This window comes from Poeciliopsis prolifica, unplaced genomic scaffold, assembly GCF_027474105.1.
Source record: "Poeciliopsis prolifica strain line A6 unplaced genomic scaffold, Auburn_PproV2 SCAFFOLD007, whole genome shotgun sequence".
NCBI lineage: Eukaryota > Metazoa > Chordata > Actinopteri > Cyprinodontiformes > Poeciliidae > Poeciliopsis > Poeciliopsis prolifica.
In genome coordinates, this window is record NW_026562382.1 from 760,581 (window position 1) to 776,466 (window position 15,886).

General features: G+C 41.3%; 1 protein-coding gene across 1 annotated transcript; it reads right to left on the reverse strand.

Moving 5' to 3' along the window:
- Positions 1-183: 183 nt before the first annotated feature.
- LOC129361235 (leishmanolysin-like peptidase) lies at positions 184-15,412 on the reverse strand. The gene is given in 19 exon segments (XM_055031982.1): positions 184-5,320; positions 5,322-5,334; positions 6,200-6,410; positions 7,083-7,213; positions 7,291-7,450; positions 7,688-7,806; positions 7,809-7,819; positions 8,589-8,742; positions 8,745-8,775; positions 8,864-8,971; positions 9,733-9,850; positions 10,003-10,097; positions 10,791-10,896; positions 10,997-11,175; positions 11,321-11,438; positions 11,630-11,712; positions 12,883-12,913; positions 13,559-13,662; positions 14,967-15,412. Coding segments are annotated over 19 exon segments (1,995 nt in total). The 5' UTR covers positions 15,105-15,412; the 3' UTR covers positions 184-5,235.
- Positions 15,413-15,886: the final 474 nt, after the last annotated feature.

A 15,886-nucleotide genomic window follows, 5' to 3' on the forward strand; every position in this document is an offset into this window, starting at 1 on the left:
GAACCCAAATGCATCCTTCAGTGACTCGGTTTTAAAGTCGTCATTATCAAGGCCAGCTCTTCTGGTTTAGTGCAATCTTCAGAAAACAAAGTTGATTCTTCGAGTGCTTTATTGAGATGCAGGTAAATACGAGTCAGCATGGGAACGGGATTTTCTTCAAAAACAATAAAGACCATGTAAGGGTAGTTTGTCGAGATCTTTTGATTTTATTAATAGTTATTTTTGCTCTATTTGGTTATTCAGTCTTTTATTCTTCATTTTCATAAATTAGGTAACTAAAGACAAAAGAGGGCTGTTCAGTTTGTTCCCCATAGTAAGCAGTAGATCAGGAGCCATGTTGGTGGCAGCAGCTTCAGCACTTCCTGCTGAAGGAAAAGGCAAGTCCAGAGTTACCAAGACAACAGACCCCAGGAGGAATCAAAACATTCATGAAAATCCTTAATGGTTTAATTTGAGAGACCATGAACTTTCTGGCTTGTTTGGAAAAAAAAATAAAAGTTCTATTACACGTTTGGCTCTTTTCCAAAAGCAACGCAGCTCAACACAGTTCGACTGGTTTTCCATAAATTGAGTAAAGACTCTAGTGGGTGGAGTTATCATTCCTGCCAGTGGAAAGTAGTGAGACACTCACAACAATGGAGGACATGGAAGCTACGCTAAACACTGCCGGGTCTGCCATTGTTACAGATACACTCAGTCGCTGTTGTCTTTAAAAATGGCGGGTCGGATTATCGTAAAGCGAGCCGGCTGGTTCAGTTGCTAGAACGTGTGCATCATACACAGAGCAGCGCGGTTGACCTGAATTTAACCTCTGGTGTCAGGTCCTTTTCCACTTCTCTATTCTACCTGTGTGTGTGGCTTTTTTTTCTGTCTACTTACTGTTCAATAAAGCCCACTAGTGCACCACCCACCCAAAAGTCTTTATTAAAAAAGGGGGGTAGTCGTTTTTTTGTTGCAACCTCTGTCCACTAGCCTAGCCAATTAGTGACCAAAAATCTTGTTTTTTGTTTCAGCTGCCAGAGCAGAAACGGTCATAGAGAAGTGAGGAAAGACATGTGGCAAAGATACCGGTAGTTAAACTCCAGTCAACCGAGTCCATTTCTGTAGCCTCCATCGACGAGTCGCGTGCTCTAAAGCCCCTACCGACACTTTTCTGACATCATCTACAACCCCCAGAGAAGAATGTTCTAGAAAAGTGTCTGATTCCACATAGGTGGATATCCCTGAGAACCACATAGAGCCAAGCAAGGGTGTGACTTTGTGTTGCAAGTCGGTAGGGATGAAGAGGAGCAGGGGAACGGTAGCGGGGTTCGGGTGCTGCTGTCCCCACAGTCACTGCAAGGCCTTTTCTTTTCTAGTGCTAAGAATAAAGCCAAAACTTACATGTGAATGCCAGATGGTCTTATTCAATAAATTAAGATATGATGTGTCTTTAATATAGCAAATAGTAAAGACAAAACCTTTTTTGGGTCTGGTTGGTGAGTAGAGTGACCATCGATGTTAAGGGATTCTATAAAATGTGGCTTAAGCTGAGATGCTGATGTTTGGATATGTAAAATATCTATTTTCTTTGCTAATAAATCTATAGTTTGGCGTCTGTCAGTTCTAGAAACAAGAGCGAACAAAGTGAATTTCTCTTTATAATGCCCCATAATTTAATTTTACTTAATAGGAGCCATAATTTAAAATTCAACAAACTATATGCTTCACGAAATATTTCATCCTATTTGATGATTGCTCAGAAAATCGCCACGATCTTTGATCAAATGATGTGATTTGTCCAGGGGAAAAATGTAGAAAAACAGATAGTAATGCATCTATGTCGAGTTACAAGAAAAGGTGCAGAGAGCATTGGTGGGGACTGTCCCCTTCATGCCGGAGTTGGTGGGGACATCAGGACTTATGGAGACAAGTCAAGCTGCTGTGAGCAGGTGCAAGTGGAAAAGGGCCAACATAACCCCACCTGACAACAAAACCACAGGAACTCACAGTCACAGAGAAGATTTGAAAAGTTTAGCATACAAACACTGAATCTGTTTTTGACACTACTGACAACGATGAAAAGCGCAACCGATGTCAACCCTTCCAAAAAAACAAAGAAAAACATTTTATGTGTACCTTTACAGCATACAAGCATTTCTCAGTCTCCCGTCACAAAAACCGGGTCATTTGTTCTGCAGTGAAATTAACATGTCACATCACACAGAAGTTTGGCTGTAGCTTCCTCTCCGGTTTGTCAACTTAAAGACTTTAGATGCTGTACCGAGGACCAGTTCAGACAAAGTGGTCTTTAGCTCAATGGGTTGCATTTTAAAAAAAACAAAAAACAATCATGTACAAAACTGCAAAACATCTTTTGCATTAGATTTGTCCAACATCACAATTGAGCTGATTAAAACAGTCCTTCAGTTTCTTTTGGGGTCCATGTTAAAGTCAGAAGCACCGCTGCGTTCCTGCCGGTGTTGTCCGTCAGTGACTCTGACATCTGCCTGATGTTTAACCCAAAGTAGAGACAGGTATTGGAAAACATTGGAGGGTCTAAATCCCTTCTTAGCACATGAGAATACTGATCCAGAGTTTAACAGTATAGTTTCACCATAAGATACCTGTGGGCATCACCAACCGTCGTTTGTTCTGCAAAAAGCAGCAGCTTTCCTTGTAGCTTACAGCAATCGAAAGACTTTCGCAACTGGTGGGAAAACAAAAGGTGGGTTTAGATCTGCCTAGAAGTGTCAGGAAACCGTTCAAACCGAATGCAACGCTGTGGCAACTTCAATCGGACATTGACACGGCACTGGGACGTCCCAAGCACCAAAGGTCTGGCACAGTTTTATGTTAGATTGTACACGTTCAAGTAGGAATTTTGCTGCCCGTTTTTTTTTTTTTTTTCCTTTCTCAAAAGTCAGAATTCACAGTCCAAACTGTGAAGCGTACCGCTTTTCCTATTTAAATAGATTTTCATGGGAGGTCAAAGAAAGTGCTTCAGTGATTATAGTTTTTAACCAGCCAATTGGACTACAAAGAAATTTTTTTTTTCTGAGGTGAATAAAACCAAGACACCGATAACTTGACTGTGACGAGATCCAGGTTCTGACTTTGAATGTAAAAGCGGCTCAGCAGAAATTCAGCATGCTTCGAAAAAAAGACACGAGTTCTCAACACGCTGCAGTACCTTCATGTGAACAGCTTATCCCAACAAGAGCTACAGATTCATCCAATGACTTCATTCATGAAACACCAGGCCTGCTCACCACAAGAGAGGTAATTCATTTAAACACCAGGTACTCCACCTCACACACGTATCATTTAAAACGTTTCCATATGATGGATTGCCTCACGTTCTAAAGCTTTAAACTGTTCCCCACAGCTGCCAGCAGGGGTCAGCAAACAGCACAGATTCCAGACTTGCCTCAGGAGGGTGTTCTGGTGTAAAAATCCAAAAACAAAAACAAACGTCCCAAAAACAAAAACAAACGTTCCTCTTTGTTCCCATCTGAGATGAATGAACAAAAACAAAACAAAATGTCCAAGAGGAGATTTGAAATCCAGCTGCAGTGTTGATATTGTCGATTCTACGTCTAGTGCAACATGAAAGGAGGAAAATAAATATAAAACCTGAGCTTTGAGAAGTTGAAAAAAAATGTTACAATGGGTTCAAGCTGGAGAGATTCCATGCATCGTGTTCCTCCTTCACCGGGAGAAAGTCGAACACCTCGCTGCGTTTTACTCAGTGCGGCGCTCGGGAGGAGTGCGACAGATGTCACGGTCGGAAGTTGTCCAGTCAGACAGTCAGTTCTCCAAACCATATTGTAGACAAAAAAACCAACATAAAAATCTTAAAAATGCACACGGGGTCAATGCGACCACGTCAGAATGCGCACACGGTAAAAAACTTGCGGGGTCCAAATGACCCCGTCTCATAAGACCGTGTGAGGGCTCCATTGAAATAAAATTTGATTTCATTTGAATCAAATGAGTGTTCTGTTCCCTGCAATATAAGAGTTATAAAAACATGTTTACATGCACTGCAAAAAACACGAGGGAACTAACGCTGACTTCCTCTTGTACTTACAAGTCAAACTAATTAATATTCTGAGTCAGGAAAAATAACTAGAACACTTCTCGAAGTTAGAAATCTGCCTTGAAGCATCAGAGTTCCCTGGGCTACTCAGATTGAATTCAAAATGGCCACCGGCCATTTAAAATGCTGATAGCAACAGGAGGATAAACCATTTGTTATTGTGCCTGTCCGCTGGTATGCCATTAAATACCAAGTACTACTGTTCTGCATTTATTTCTGCCAGGTCTTCTTTGGTATCTAGAAGCAAAAAAACAAAAACGAAGCATCTTGTGCTACTAAACAAGGTTAGCATGCTAACTAGCCACAATGACAATAAATCTCAGTGGCTTTCTGAATTGCAGCTGAAAAGATCTCAACTGTGGCATCATTCACAAATCCAAGATTTGGGAATGACTTGCCTGAAATTTGAAGGGCAACACAACAAATCTAGCAATTATCTGAGCAATCTTAAGTTCTTAGGAGAGTTTGGTAGCATTAGCACATCCTGACAGGCAGATCTGATTTGATCGATCAGTGGATTAGAGATTGCATTGTGGGTCGCAGTAAAAATGACTAATTTTAAATAATTCTACATATTTACATCAATATAAACGCACCACAGCCTTGAAAAGAGAGAAGTATTGGTTCATAACATGCGCATTTAATACGAACAGTTCACCTGCAAGTAACCAGATAAGCTGCCACATTTAAACAACCGTACCTCCCTTAGCCAGCGGTAACCTTTCGAAACAAGTAGATGTGCACTGTTTACATTCAGATTACAGTGACCGTGGTTCTCAATTACACACACACACACACGCAAAAAGAGTGCAACCTTGTTTTTGAAGTGCATGTAAACACATCCTTTTGTGGCAGATGGTTTCGAGAGAAGCAGACACAGTTTTGTCATTGGAAAAACCCAGACAGAAGGAATGGAAGAGCAAAGATCCTGAGAGGAAAAACATTGAGTCCAAGGAGGAAACGATAAAAGAGGAGCGGAGAGAGAGAGAGAGACAGAGTCAAAAGGTTGTTTTTTCCCAGCTTCAGGTTAAAGGAAAGAAAACCAAATGCAGAAGAAAAACAAGGTGTCATCAAGTCTTCTGAGGGCTACAGTACAGTAGAGTTTTAGCTACCTTATTGTGAGTGTGTGTGTGTGTGTGAGTGTGTGTGTGTCATCAGCTCCAGTGACAGATCAGCAGTCCAGCCACTAAAGGGAGCAGGTTGAGCAGAAGGAGCCAGAGAGTGATGCCCAGACCTGGAACTGGAGCAGGGATCTGAAAGCAAACAAACACAGATAATTAACGTTGGGTTCTTAACAGGGATGAAAACTATTAATTGAATGACATTTAAATGTCGATTAAGTTCTAATGTCTGCTTAGGACTTCTTTTCGTGTTGTAGTTTGGCCTACTGCACAGAAGAGGGCGCCACTGGTCATTCTTAAGACGAGACAGCAGACACAGGAATTAAAGAAGGCAGAGCCATGTCAGAATGAGAAAGACAAGCGATCCGAACATTGTCCAGTGTGGGATGAAAAATGGCTTTTGTGCTACGAAGGTCAGGATGTGGCCACAGAAACGCAGGGGGTGGAAACTGTAACACGTCAAAAAAAGACGATAAAAAAACACGGTTGATTTTGAGGGCTGTCCTGAGAAAATGAACTTAATGTAGCAAAGTTTTAACCTTCCTTCAAGAGCAACCAGTCTATATGAACATGTATATGTTGACGGGGAGATGAGTGTTAAACATATTTTTAAAAAGTACTGCATTTATCCCAAAGGGAAATTAAATCATTACATTTAAATTAATTATTCTTTTCACATTTTACATTTCTATTTAGCAACCTAAGAAGTTCCTGTTTTATAAATACGTTTAGCATTGTCAGAGTCACATTTTAATGTTTATTCTGTCAGTTTTTAATACAGCTGACACAAAATAATAATTTTATTATTTTTTTAAATTCAGCATATTAAAAATGGAGCCTTTCATCTTCTAGGAAGATGGTCGGACCTTTTGATACAAGTGAGAACTCAGGTTTTTGGTTTGTTCTTATTTATCGTCAGTCAGTCTAATCAGTCAGTTACCTGCAGATTAAATCATTAATCGATAACTTTTTGTGTTAGCAACCGAGTGAAACTGACCGATGGGCTTGTTCCTGGAGTTGTTGACGGGCAGGAGCTGGTGGGGCAGGGGGCAGTTGTCACAGAAGTCGGTGCAGGCGGGGCAGAGCAGGACCCCGTTGTAAACCCAGTCGTTGAGCCAGACGCTGACGCTCAGCTGCTGACCTTTCCTCACGCACAGGAAGGAGCGGTCCTGAACGTACACCGTCAGGCCCTGAGGCGAGCACGAAACCTGCAGGCGGGGCAGCAACAGCGGTCAGCTCTGTGTGAACTCTGACCGCGGTTCAAGAACGTTACAAATTTGGCCCTCTGGTGGACACGTTTTGTCTTTTTTTTTTTTTTTTAGCATGAGAATTTCAACCGTAAATTTTTGTTCTTCTTCAAAGGAAACTGTCGGACACAAAACGTTTTTCCTTTAATAGTTGTGTTTGTGATTTTACATTCATAGTAAGTAGAGCTGTCAACATCTAGCAACGTTTTACCCAAAAAAAGACAAGAACACATTAATTCTCTTTGTTGGTGGGAATAGAATAAAAATATTTTCTAGACCAAATAAACTGAAATTACTCTCAATGTTAGGAAACTGTCTGCCTTTTATGAAGCACTGGCGCCAACCTGTGGCAGTTGGAATCAAAATAGAAAAAAGGTTGCTGACCCAACCTCTTATTGCTTAAACTAAAATCGTTATGCATTCTTCGCACCTCAAAAAAAAAAAAAAAAATATATATATATATATATGTTTTTGTTAACCTTGTTGGCAGCATACTTTAAGTCACGACTTAAAACTTTTTATGCAACTTTGTAAGTAATTACAGATGTATATATTTTCTTTTAAAGCAGACGTGACAGACGTCTCAGCAGACTCCGGGTGGTTCTTCGCTACATGAGGACAAACTGAAAGCACCTGGTAGCATCCGGAGCCCCAGTCTGGATACGTCATCTTCCTGGTGCACTGCTCCATGACGAAGGCCGACTTCTGGTACAGACACACAGAGTGTGGGCCGTACTGCTCTGCTCCATAATTCCTCCATGAGTCTACAAACACACAGATATCAGCTGATGTTCAGAGCACTAGATTCTAGTCGTTATCATCTTTGCGATGTGAGCAGGACCTGGCTGGTTCTCCGACACTCTGCAGTACGAGTTTCGTTGATATTCTCCGCTGAGGTGCCAGCTGAACTCCTGGCTGAAGGGGCAGAAATCGGCGATCTCCACAGCACCCCCGAAGGACGTCAGCTGATCTGCAGCAACGTTCGGGATCCGATCGAAATACTGACAAAACAACGAGGCACTTGGGAATGAATGTCTTTTCTTAGTTATTTATTGTTTGGGAGTATCCATTTTTTGGGTTTTCATTTATTGGTTAATTCTATTGAAAAAATATCCAATCTGTACATTTTCCAAAAAGTCTATAGCCAGTTATTTAGAAAATGTAGTGATGATCTACAAAGTCAACTTTAGACACAAAGTGGCCAAGAAATGGCTGCTGGGAAAAAGTTTTTGACTTACTTGGTATTCCAGGGGCAACTGCTGGGGGTATTTCTGTAAGTTGCAGACAGCCACTGCCAGCTGGTCGTGTCTGCAGGTCAGCTGCAGAGGAGAGTCCCGCACCGTGTCACAGAATGGGTCACAGGGTGCCGCCTGCCGACAACAGTGAAGGGATAAACTGAGAAAGTGAAGCATGATCAGAAAATATCAGAAAGAAAAAATTAAAGGGGTACTATTTTGTGTATTCTAGCCACGTAGTGACATTTTATAGCATAATAAAGTAGGTATATATAAAATGACTTGAAAGAAATTTTACATAATAGTTTAATGGCTTTAAATTGGGCCTCTGTCTCTAAAAGCTCCTCCTCTTTCAGAAACACCGCTCTCACAAAGTCATCACAACATGGCTCCTCTACCTTTAGCAACATTTTTACCAGCGATTCACTCAGATGTAGCTCCTGTAATGAGCTCAGCAGATGAGCAGGTCCACCAGGTGTTTGCTAATTGCTGCTGGCTAGTCTGAAGGAGCTGAGTGGGGGAGTCAGAGCAGAGATGTGAAACCTTGGAATCTGCAGCTTTAAGGAAAAGCTTCGTCCTTGTACTTCCATCCAGGCATTTTTCACAGCTGAATGGTTGCCATAGAGATTAAAGGATTTCTTAAACGTGCATGCAAGAATCAAGGCAAAACTTCGGGTGTGTTTTTGATGAGGGAATAATATTATAACATTGTGTAAAGCTCAAAAAAGTCAATTTTGCATAACAGAACAAACTCAGATTACTTATCCTGATATTTTTTATGACGGACTGCTTGGTAGGGAAAATTTGACAACCAAACTATTAAATAAAAACAACTCTGAGAGTTGGCACTAAAAATACCAAAAGCTGACATCTGGAATTGTTATCATTATTATTAAAACAGCACCTCTGCTTCTGTTTGTCCATCCAAAACTTGCAGCTCTTCATAACAAAGTCGCAGCCGAGGCCGCGGCCCCAGTCCAGCCTCTGTGCCATGCTGTAGTTGGCCCGGTACCAGCCGCTGTCTTCCATGATAGCCAGCGTGAGGCGGGAAAACACCCGTTCTGGGTGTGGGAGCCCGTCATGGCCTCGTTCTGGAGAGAGTGGTACGGGATCACGAGGAGGAGAGAACAAGTATTTGGTGTTTAGTAAAACGCAGAGGGTGGGTGAGAAGGTACGGACCTCCAGCAGCCGCTTCTCCCAGTGGTTGAGCTCGGTTCCCGTCCCGCCCTGGTTCTCCAGCTCCATCCCCTCCAGGATGGGGCAGCTGAAGTGCCTCCTGGCCTCTTCCTGCAGGAGCGACACAGACAACCCTGTGACTCCGTCACATCCGCTAAACCAACATCCAGACCAAACTGAAGTATCACTGAGCACATCGAGGCTCACTGGGTTTTCTGCCAAGTTAACAGAGTTCAGCTGAAATGCTGTTAGGAAAACGGACAGAAAAGAACGAAAATGGACACAAAGAACATTTTGGACACAGTGGGCATACAAAGCAGGAGTGTCAAACTCATTTTCATTTTGGGCCAAATCAAGAATCTGAATGTTCTTAAAAGGCCGGAATGTATTAATAAAACCAATTAAATTGTTCAAATATCAATAAATAGCTGTTTGTTTCAGCATTCAATAAGTGTTTATCAAAATTAAATTATTTTTACACTGATCATCCAGGAAGTTGTGATTTTTTGGTTTTTTTCCAGATTTTGTATATTTTTCATTTGCTCACAGTTTGGGATTAATCAGATTCAACAATGGCTGTGTTGTCTTTTGAGCAAACTGACTTTTTTTACAGTGCATACTCAAATTGACCATAAGTCAATTATGTGAATAATCAATTCATCACAGTTGCTCTGGGAGGCAGAAGCCCAGGAGTTTGGAAAATGCAACTCAGAGGCGGAGCTTCGTCCTCAAAGGCGGAGTTAAGTCCACCAGAATTTCTCAAACATTCATGAAAGAATCAAGGCAACATCCCAGGTATGTTTTTGAAGAGGGAATAACTTTAGAACATGATGGATGCAGTGAATCTGTGAAGCAGAGAAACTGCTCTTTACCACGACTCGAGGAGTGACCAGGACGTGAACGTGGTGCCGCACCATCTCTCCTCCTCTGATGTCCCACAGTCGGCTGACCCTCCTGATCACCGCCTCGCTCCACTGGTACACGCCCAGGCTGAGCAACAGGTCAAAGGTTAAGAGCTTAGAGGAGGGGAATGTGACTGAACACAGCGTCACAACACAAATGAAGCTGATTGGATGAAAGCAGGGCCAGTGTCAGGCGGATAAGAAATGAAATCGGCGGAGCGAGATCGGCCGTCTGCTTACCTCTCGTTGAACGCAGGAAGGCCGCTGGCGAAGCGCGGAGTCAGAGGTTTGCCCTCGTCGTCGTGGTAGAAGGCGAACAGACCGGCCGAAAACCCCTGGTGAGCACACACAAAAATCTCAGTCTCTGAAGGAGGACATGAGGCAGAGAGATGTTGATGGAGGGGATATCGTTGATTTTTATGGATGGAAACCTTTTGCCTTGGCAACAGCAAAGCTAACGTAACAAGAATGACACAAAGTGTTTTGTATGACCATTACTCAGAAAAAAAACAGGGAGTGTATTCCAGATCAAGAAAAACAAACTAATTAAGCTTAATAGGTTGGCCTGTTGCAATAAGTAATAGATCAATTAATGACATGATAAATTAGAAGAAGCTGAAAAATTTCCATTTACCCAATTCATCATTTTTTTCTCTTTCTTTATAGTATGAACTGGATGACTAAAGTCTTCTGTTGGCTGCTTTGGATCTCAACTGAACCTGTTTTGTTTAGTTGATTTTGTTTACAAAGACTTCATAATTCATTGTATTTGTTGTTTCTGTTGTTTTGTTTATCTGGATATTTAAAATGTCTTCCAGTTCCAATGTTAAAATGTTCATTAGAATTGAACATTTATTGATTTTTGAGAATGTGTTTTGGCATTATGATGCCATTACCGTTAATGGTCTCAAAACAACAATATTATCGTTTATCGTGATGACTTCTGGAACAATTCATCATCTAGCCGAATGTGTTGTTGTGACAGGTCTGGTGATGTGTGTGTCAGAGAGGAGAGAAAGCGTATTTACCAGAGCATGGATGATCTCGTGTTTGACAGTGGAGAGCATTCCTTCAAACTCCTGAGGCTGAGAGGAGATCATGGCTGGACACAGGTTGGCATAACCTGCAATGGGCCTGAAAAATCATACACACACACATATATAGAGAGAGTTAAAAGGTACAGACTTGTCTTTATTCCTGGACTTCATTAAGATTAAAGGATAATTAAGCTGACCGGTCCAGCTCTGCTTCCAGCTGGCAGTAGGCAGCGTAGGCCACTATGTTCTCCTGTCCGCATCTCTCAGTGGTGATGCCGCTGACGTACAGCACAAAGTCTGAGCCCTCCACCCCGGGGCCGTCCGGGGGCCCCGTTGGGCCACACGACTTCCCAGACTCGCTGCAAACCTTACATTGCTGAAAACAAACAGAAATGTCCAAAACCCTCTTTGATGGGAGCTTTAAAACTCCGTTCTCTGCCACTTTCCAGCACTCCTTATCTTTAAATTAGAATGAAATTTATCTTAAAGAAGGGCTTATATGTTGCACAGCTGTTTCCGACCTGCAGGTGGTGCTGTGGTACAACGACGGGGCCGCACCGGGTGACGTCTGCACAGGCATCCTGGCAGTATCGGTGAGGGTCACCTCTCTTCCTCATGTATTGGTTGGTTGCGCATTGTCTGAAAAGAGATATTAAACTTTGCTCAGGTTAATCTGGTTTCTGATGTCTTTCCACATTTGACAACTAAAACCGTAAAGGAAGACATTTGTTTCCACCGATTAAAGAAAACAACAAAAAAAAAAACACAAGTTACTAAATCCGCCAATTGTTCCCCAGATTGTAAACCGGGTGATGGGAATGGTGAGGTACCTGCTGAGCAGCACAGGTCCCACCCTGCGCCTCAAACTGAAGGCCTTCTGAAGGTAGTTGATGGCCTGAGGAAACAACTTGTCCTGAATAAAGACGTACAGAGAGAGCTGAAAACTGCAGTCAATCGCCAATCTCTAAAAAGCCCAGCCTTCGACTCCGATTCTGGTCCACACCGATACTTTTCGTTTCAAAAGTCGATAAATTTGGAGGAAGATTTCAGTAAAGGTTCAAAATTCAGTGGTTGGTTTTCAGCCCTTTAAAGGGCATTTATTTTAATGATGTGCCGATTTAAAGCCATGCATATATTTATACACACAATCCACAGTGAACATTCAAAATGTTTCAAGGGTGATCTATTATGTTTCCTTGAACATGTTAAGAAAGGTCTAGGGGGTACACAACACATTTTCATCACAATTTTTCAAATCATTCTTAGGTAGTGATGTTTCAGTTTGCTCAGTTCTGCCTATTTTGAGCTCCTGTCAGAATGACCAGTTTTAGGTCTCTGTCACTTTAAACACAAATAAGCCGCTGCTGGCCAGCCTCCTCCCCCAGTCAACGTTTACACTTGTATTTGAAAATGGCTGCAAACAGACGCGCAATTATACAACTTTACATCTTTGAAGGGCAGAAGTAGAACCTCCTGCTCAACAAACAAGACTGCAGCAAGTGGTTTCTGGACGTTAAGTTGACAACAAAACACTTGTCTTTTCCAGCAGCACAAACAGCTGACCAAACATGCTGGAGCTCAGCTAGGGTTGCTAGGTAACCGGCTGGGTCGCTGAGGTTGCTGCTTTAGGGGCAGTGCCTGCTGATTTGTGACTTGACAATAGGCAAGATTTTGAAAAGGATCATTTTCCAGGCACAAAAAAACATGAATTTATTCCCAAAAGCCACCTAACAGCACATGAGCTGTTTTTAGAAGCAGTGGAAACCCAAATAGAAGTACAATTATGTGCAAAATATAAATTTAGCATAATAGGTCCCCTATCATAAGCATTTTTGGTGATATAATTAAGTCTAAGGCAGTAGTACTATATTCTCAGAGCACCATAATGAATGGTTATAATTGTCTAAAACTCATGGAGGCCTCAGGCTGAGCCCTGGTCACATTATCACCATGTCACAGGAGGCAATAATGCTGCTGTTTGTTAGAAAGATTACAGACGGTTTATATCCTCATCTAGCAACAGCCACTTTTATCTTTGCATCCATTTTTTTTTTAAACACTATAGGGTGAGGTGTCCTCTCACCTTCACCAGTCTCCGTTTGTCAGCAGGAAGTCTGTGAAGACAAAGAGTGAGCTCATTAACCACCGACAGAAAAATTATATATGGTGCCTTAGCAAAATTATTCATGTCTATTAAACCATCACACATTTATCACATTACAGGCACGTGTTTCTTTACCCCCGTCCCCTGATGTCGTTAAATCTGGTAGAGATATATTCTGAGAGAAACAGCCACAGGCTCTTCTGCAAAGTGTTCACCCAGGCAAAGACCGTAAGAAACAGTGTTTTGTTATTTCATGTAAAATCTCAATGAAATAACCCAGAATTCTGTGGTTGTCAGAAGAAAAGAAAAATTGAATGTTAAAGATGCTGTGTGAAAACATTATAAAAAATATGTATTTTTTTACATATTTGTTGAAACTCACTATATTATGACAGTATAGTATGTCAGATAATCTGATAAACAGATAATAAGTTTAAAAAACAAAACAAGCTCCTGTGCTTTCTCTCAGTGCTAAGTAGAACCAACACCCCTGGCGTAAATAGTCAATCCTCCAGCTGCAGCTGATCCAGTACGCTGCTGCTCACGTTCTCACTAAAACTAGGAAGACGGAGAACATAAACCCAGTTTTCAAGTCCCCACACTGCTTTCCTGTAGCTCAGAGAATAGATCAGCATTGGCCAACTGCTGAACTTACTGGTCAACGCTGCTGTCGTAGACGACTTTTATCTTTAGCTGCAGGTCGTCAGAAGAACTTCTCTTCGCTAAGCGCTCAGGCTTCAAGTACACTTGATGGACAACCTAAAAGAAGTAAACAGGAATTTTAATGTGATGCAATTGTTTTTTTGTTTGTTTCATTGTGTGTTTGGAGGGGCTTGGAAATCAATGAGTTAGCTACCCCACTGCTCTTTAAGTTTTCTACTTGGCGTTAAGCTACCCAACATGGTGCTCTTATTTTTGCAATCACTATTTGTAAACCACAAAGGTTCTAAATAAATTTGGCTGAAATTACAAACTGATACTTTTACATGTATGTGTATTTCGGGTGGGCAGTTTGGCATTAAACTTTTTGGAAGATATTTGGAAGTCATTGAAATACTTAGAAAAGTGACAAAAAAAAAGGATAACTAGTTTAAATCTTTTAGGTAACAGAAAAGCACTGCAGGTAAGGCTACACAAACACAAAATGAATCATTTAATTATGTTTTATAATTTATTGAGGCGCAATCAACAGTAGAATAAAAAACAGCAAACAATTCTGACAACACAAAATGTCAAACTGTACAATAAAAATATATTTTCTAATAAATTATGCCAATGGCAGGTTTTAACTGGTTTCCAGTCTTATGTGATTTTGCATTCACTTTGTAAAAGTACCAGTAATATTCAGATTATGTTTTTCTTGTCATTAGCTTTGTAAATCCTTTTTTCACAAATATTTCTTCATCTCATTGAAATGTAGCCAAGTTATTTTTATGAAGTTGTTCATTAATTCAACTGTTAAAATAGGTTCTTTAAAACGACAAATTCTTATCAGAAACTAAAACTTTATTTTTTTTCAAAAGGCCATGCAACATTTTTTGTTCTGCGAGTTTTAATTTGCTGGACTTTGGATAAAAACGGCTCTTTGGGCTGAAAAGCTGCAGATATCTGGTTCAGTTACATTTTCATTGAGCTTTTATTCTGAAAATGCCACCCGGACGTACTATTTTTGCTGTTGCTAGGAGAAGTGAGGCTTAAATTGAACAGTTAGATTGAATAAAATGATTGTAAATTTCTGAACAATCGCTATAATTGGGTACATACACAGATTATGCTGTACATGAAGCCGGGCGAACAGACTAGCTTCTGGTTAGCCGCTTAGCTTTTTAACTAACTGCTAAATTCCAAATTACAGTGAACTGAAACAAAACTTTACGACAGTGTGAGTGTGGAGTACGGTTCTCAGACATCATATCTGGTGACAGTTTGACTTGGGTTTAAACATCCTCTAACAGAATTTATAGCTAATAAAATCAACGTTAATTAGCTCAGGAAGCTAGCTGGCTAACAGCCTCGGCGCTACAAACTGTCCAGTGAACGTCGCAGGTACAGCCGAGGCTCACCTCGCGGCCGGAGGGGACTGTGTGTGTGCAGGTTCTGTGACGGCTCGCTTGTACCGCTAGGAGCGAGAGGACGAGGACAGGACCGAGGAGAACCCGGGACACGGACGGCTTTCCACTCCCTCTTAACCAGCGCTCCATCCTCTGGCGAGCCCGAGAAGCGGTACTGAGAAGCACGGAGGAAACACAACCGCCGACGGTCTCCGTCCGGTCCCCTCGGTGCGCGTTATATTCATCGCTCGCGAGGTGAATCCGAACAAGGTAGCATTCTGTAAAAAAAAAAACGGTCGATATGATTCGGTTCTACTTTTTCGAGCGGACTGTAACGCCGGCCGGTTAAAGGCTTTGATGACAGCAGCAGATGCGGGTTCTGGTTCGTTACTTCGGAGTCAGCTGAGAGGAGGAGGACTCGCTCCTCCGAAGACCGTGTGTGAACAGGATGCACCACTCTATTAATTTTTTTTTTACAGAACTAGGAAGCGTCACAACCCTTCAAAGATCGTTTCTAGCTAGCTACAAACATGTTTAGAGATGTATTGTAGCTTTTTTTCCCTTCAACGTATACGTTTGTTCTTCCAATAAAACTCAAAAGAAGGAGTGAGCATTTGAAGTTTTCTTTCTTTCTTTTTCTTTGCTAGAGTTAGAACTGCATGTATTTTTTGGTAGGTCTCTACCGGCTTTCCTGATTTATTATTATTATTATTATTATTATTATTATTATTATTATTATTATATTATTATTATATTATTATTTCTGCGGTACTGGTGGGGCTTTTATTTTGATGGGACTCCAAGATCAAGAAAAACCGCTTTCGTTTTTCTTCTTTTCTTTTTTTCATTTTTGTTATTATATTTATTGTGAACAACATCAACAGCACCAATAATGTTTTCATATGGGTAGAGATTGTCGAAAAATAAATAAA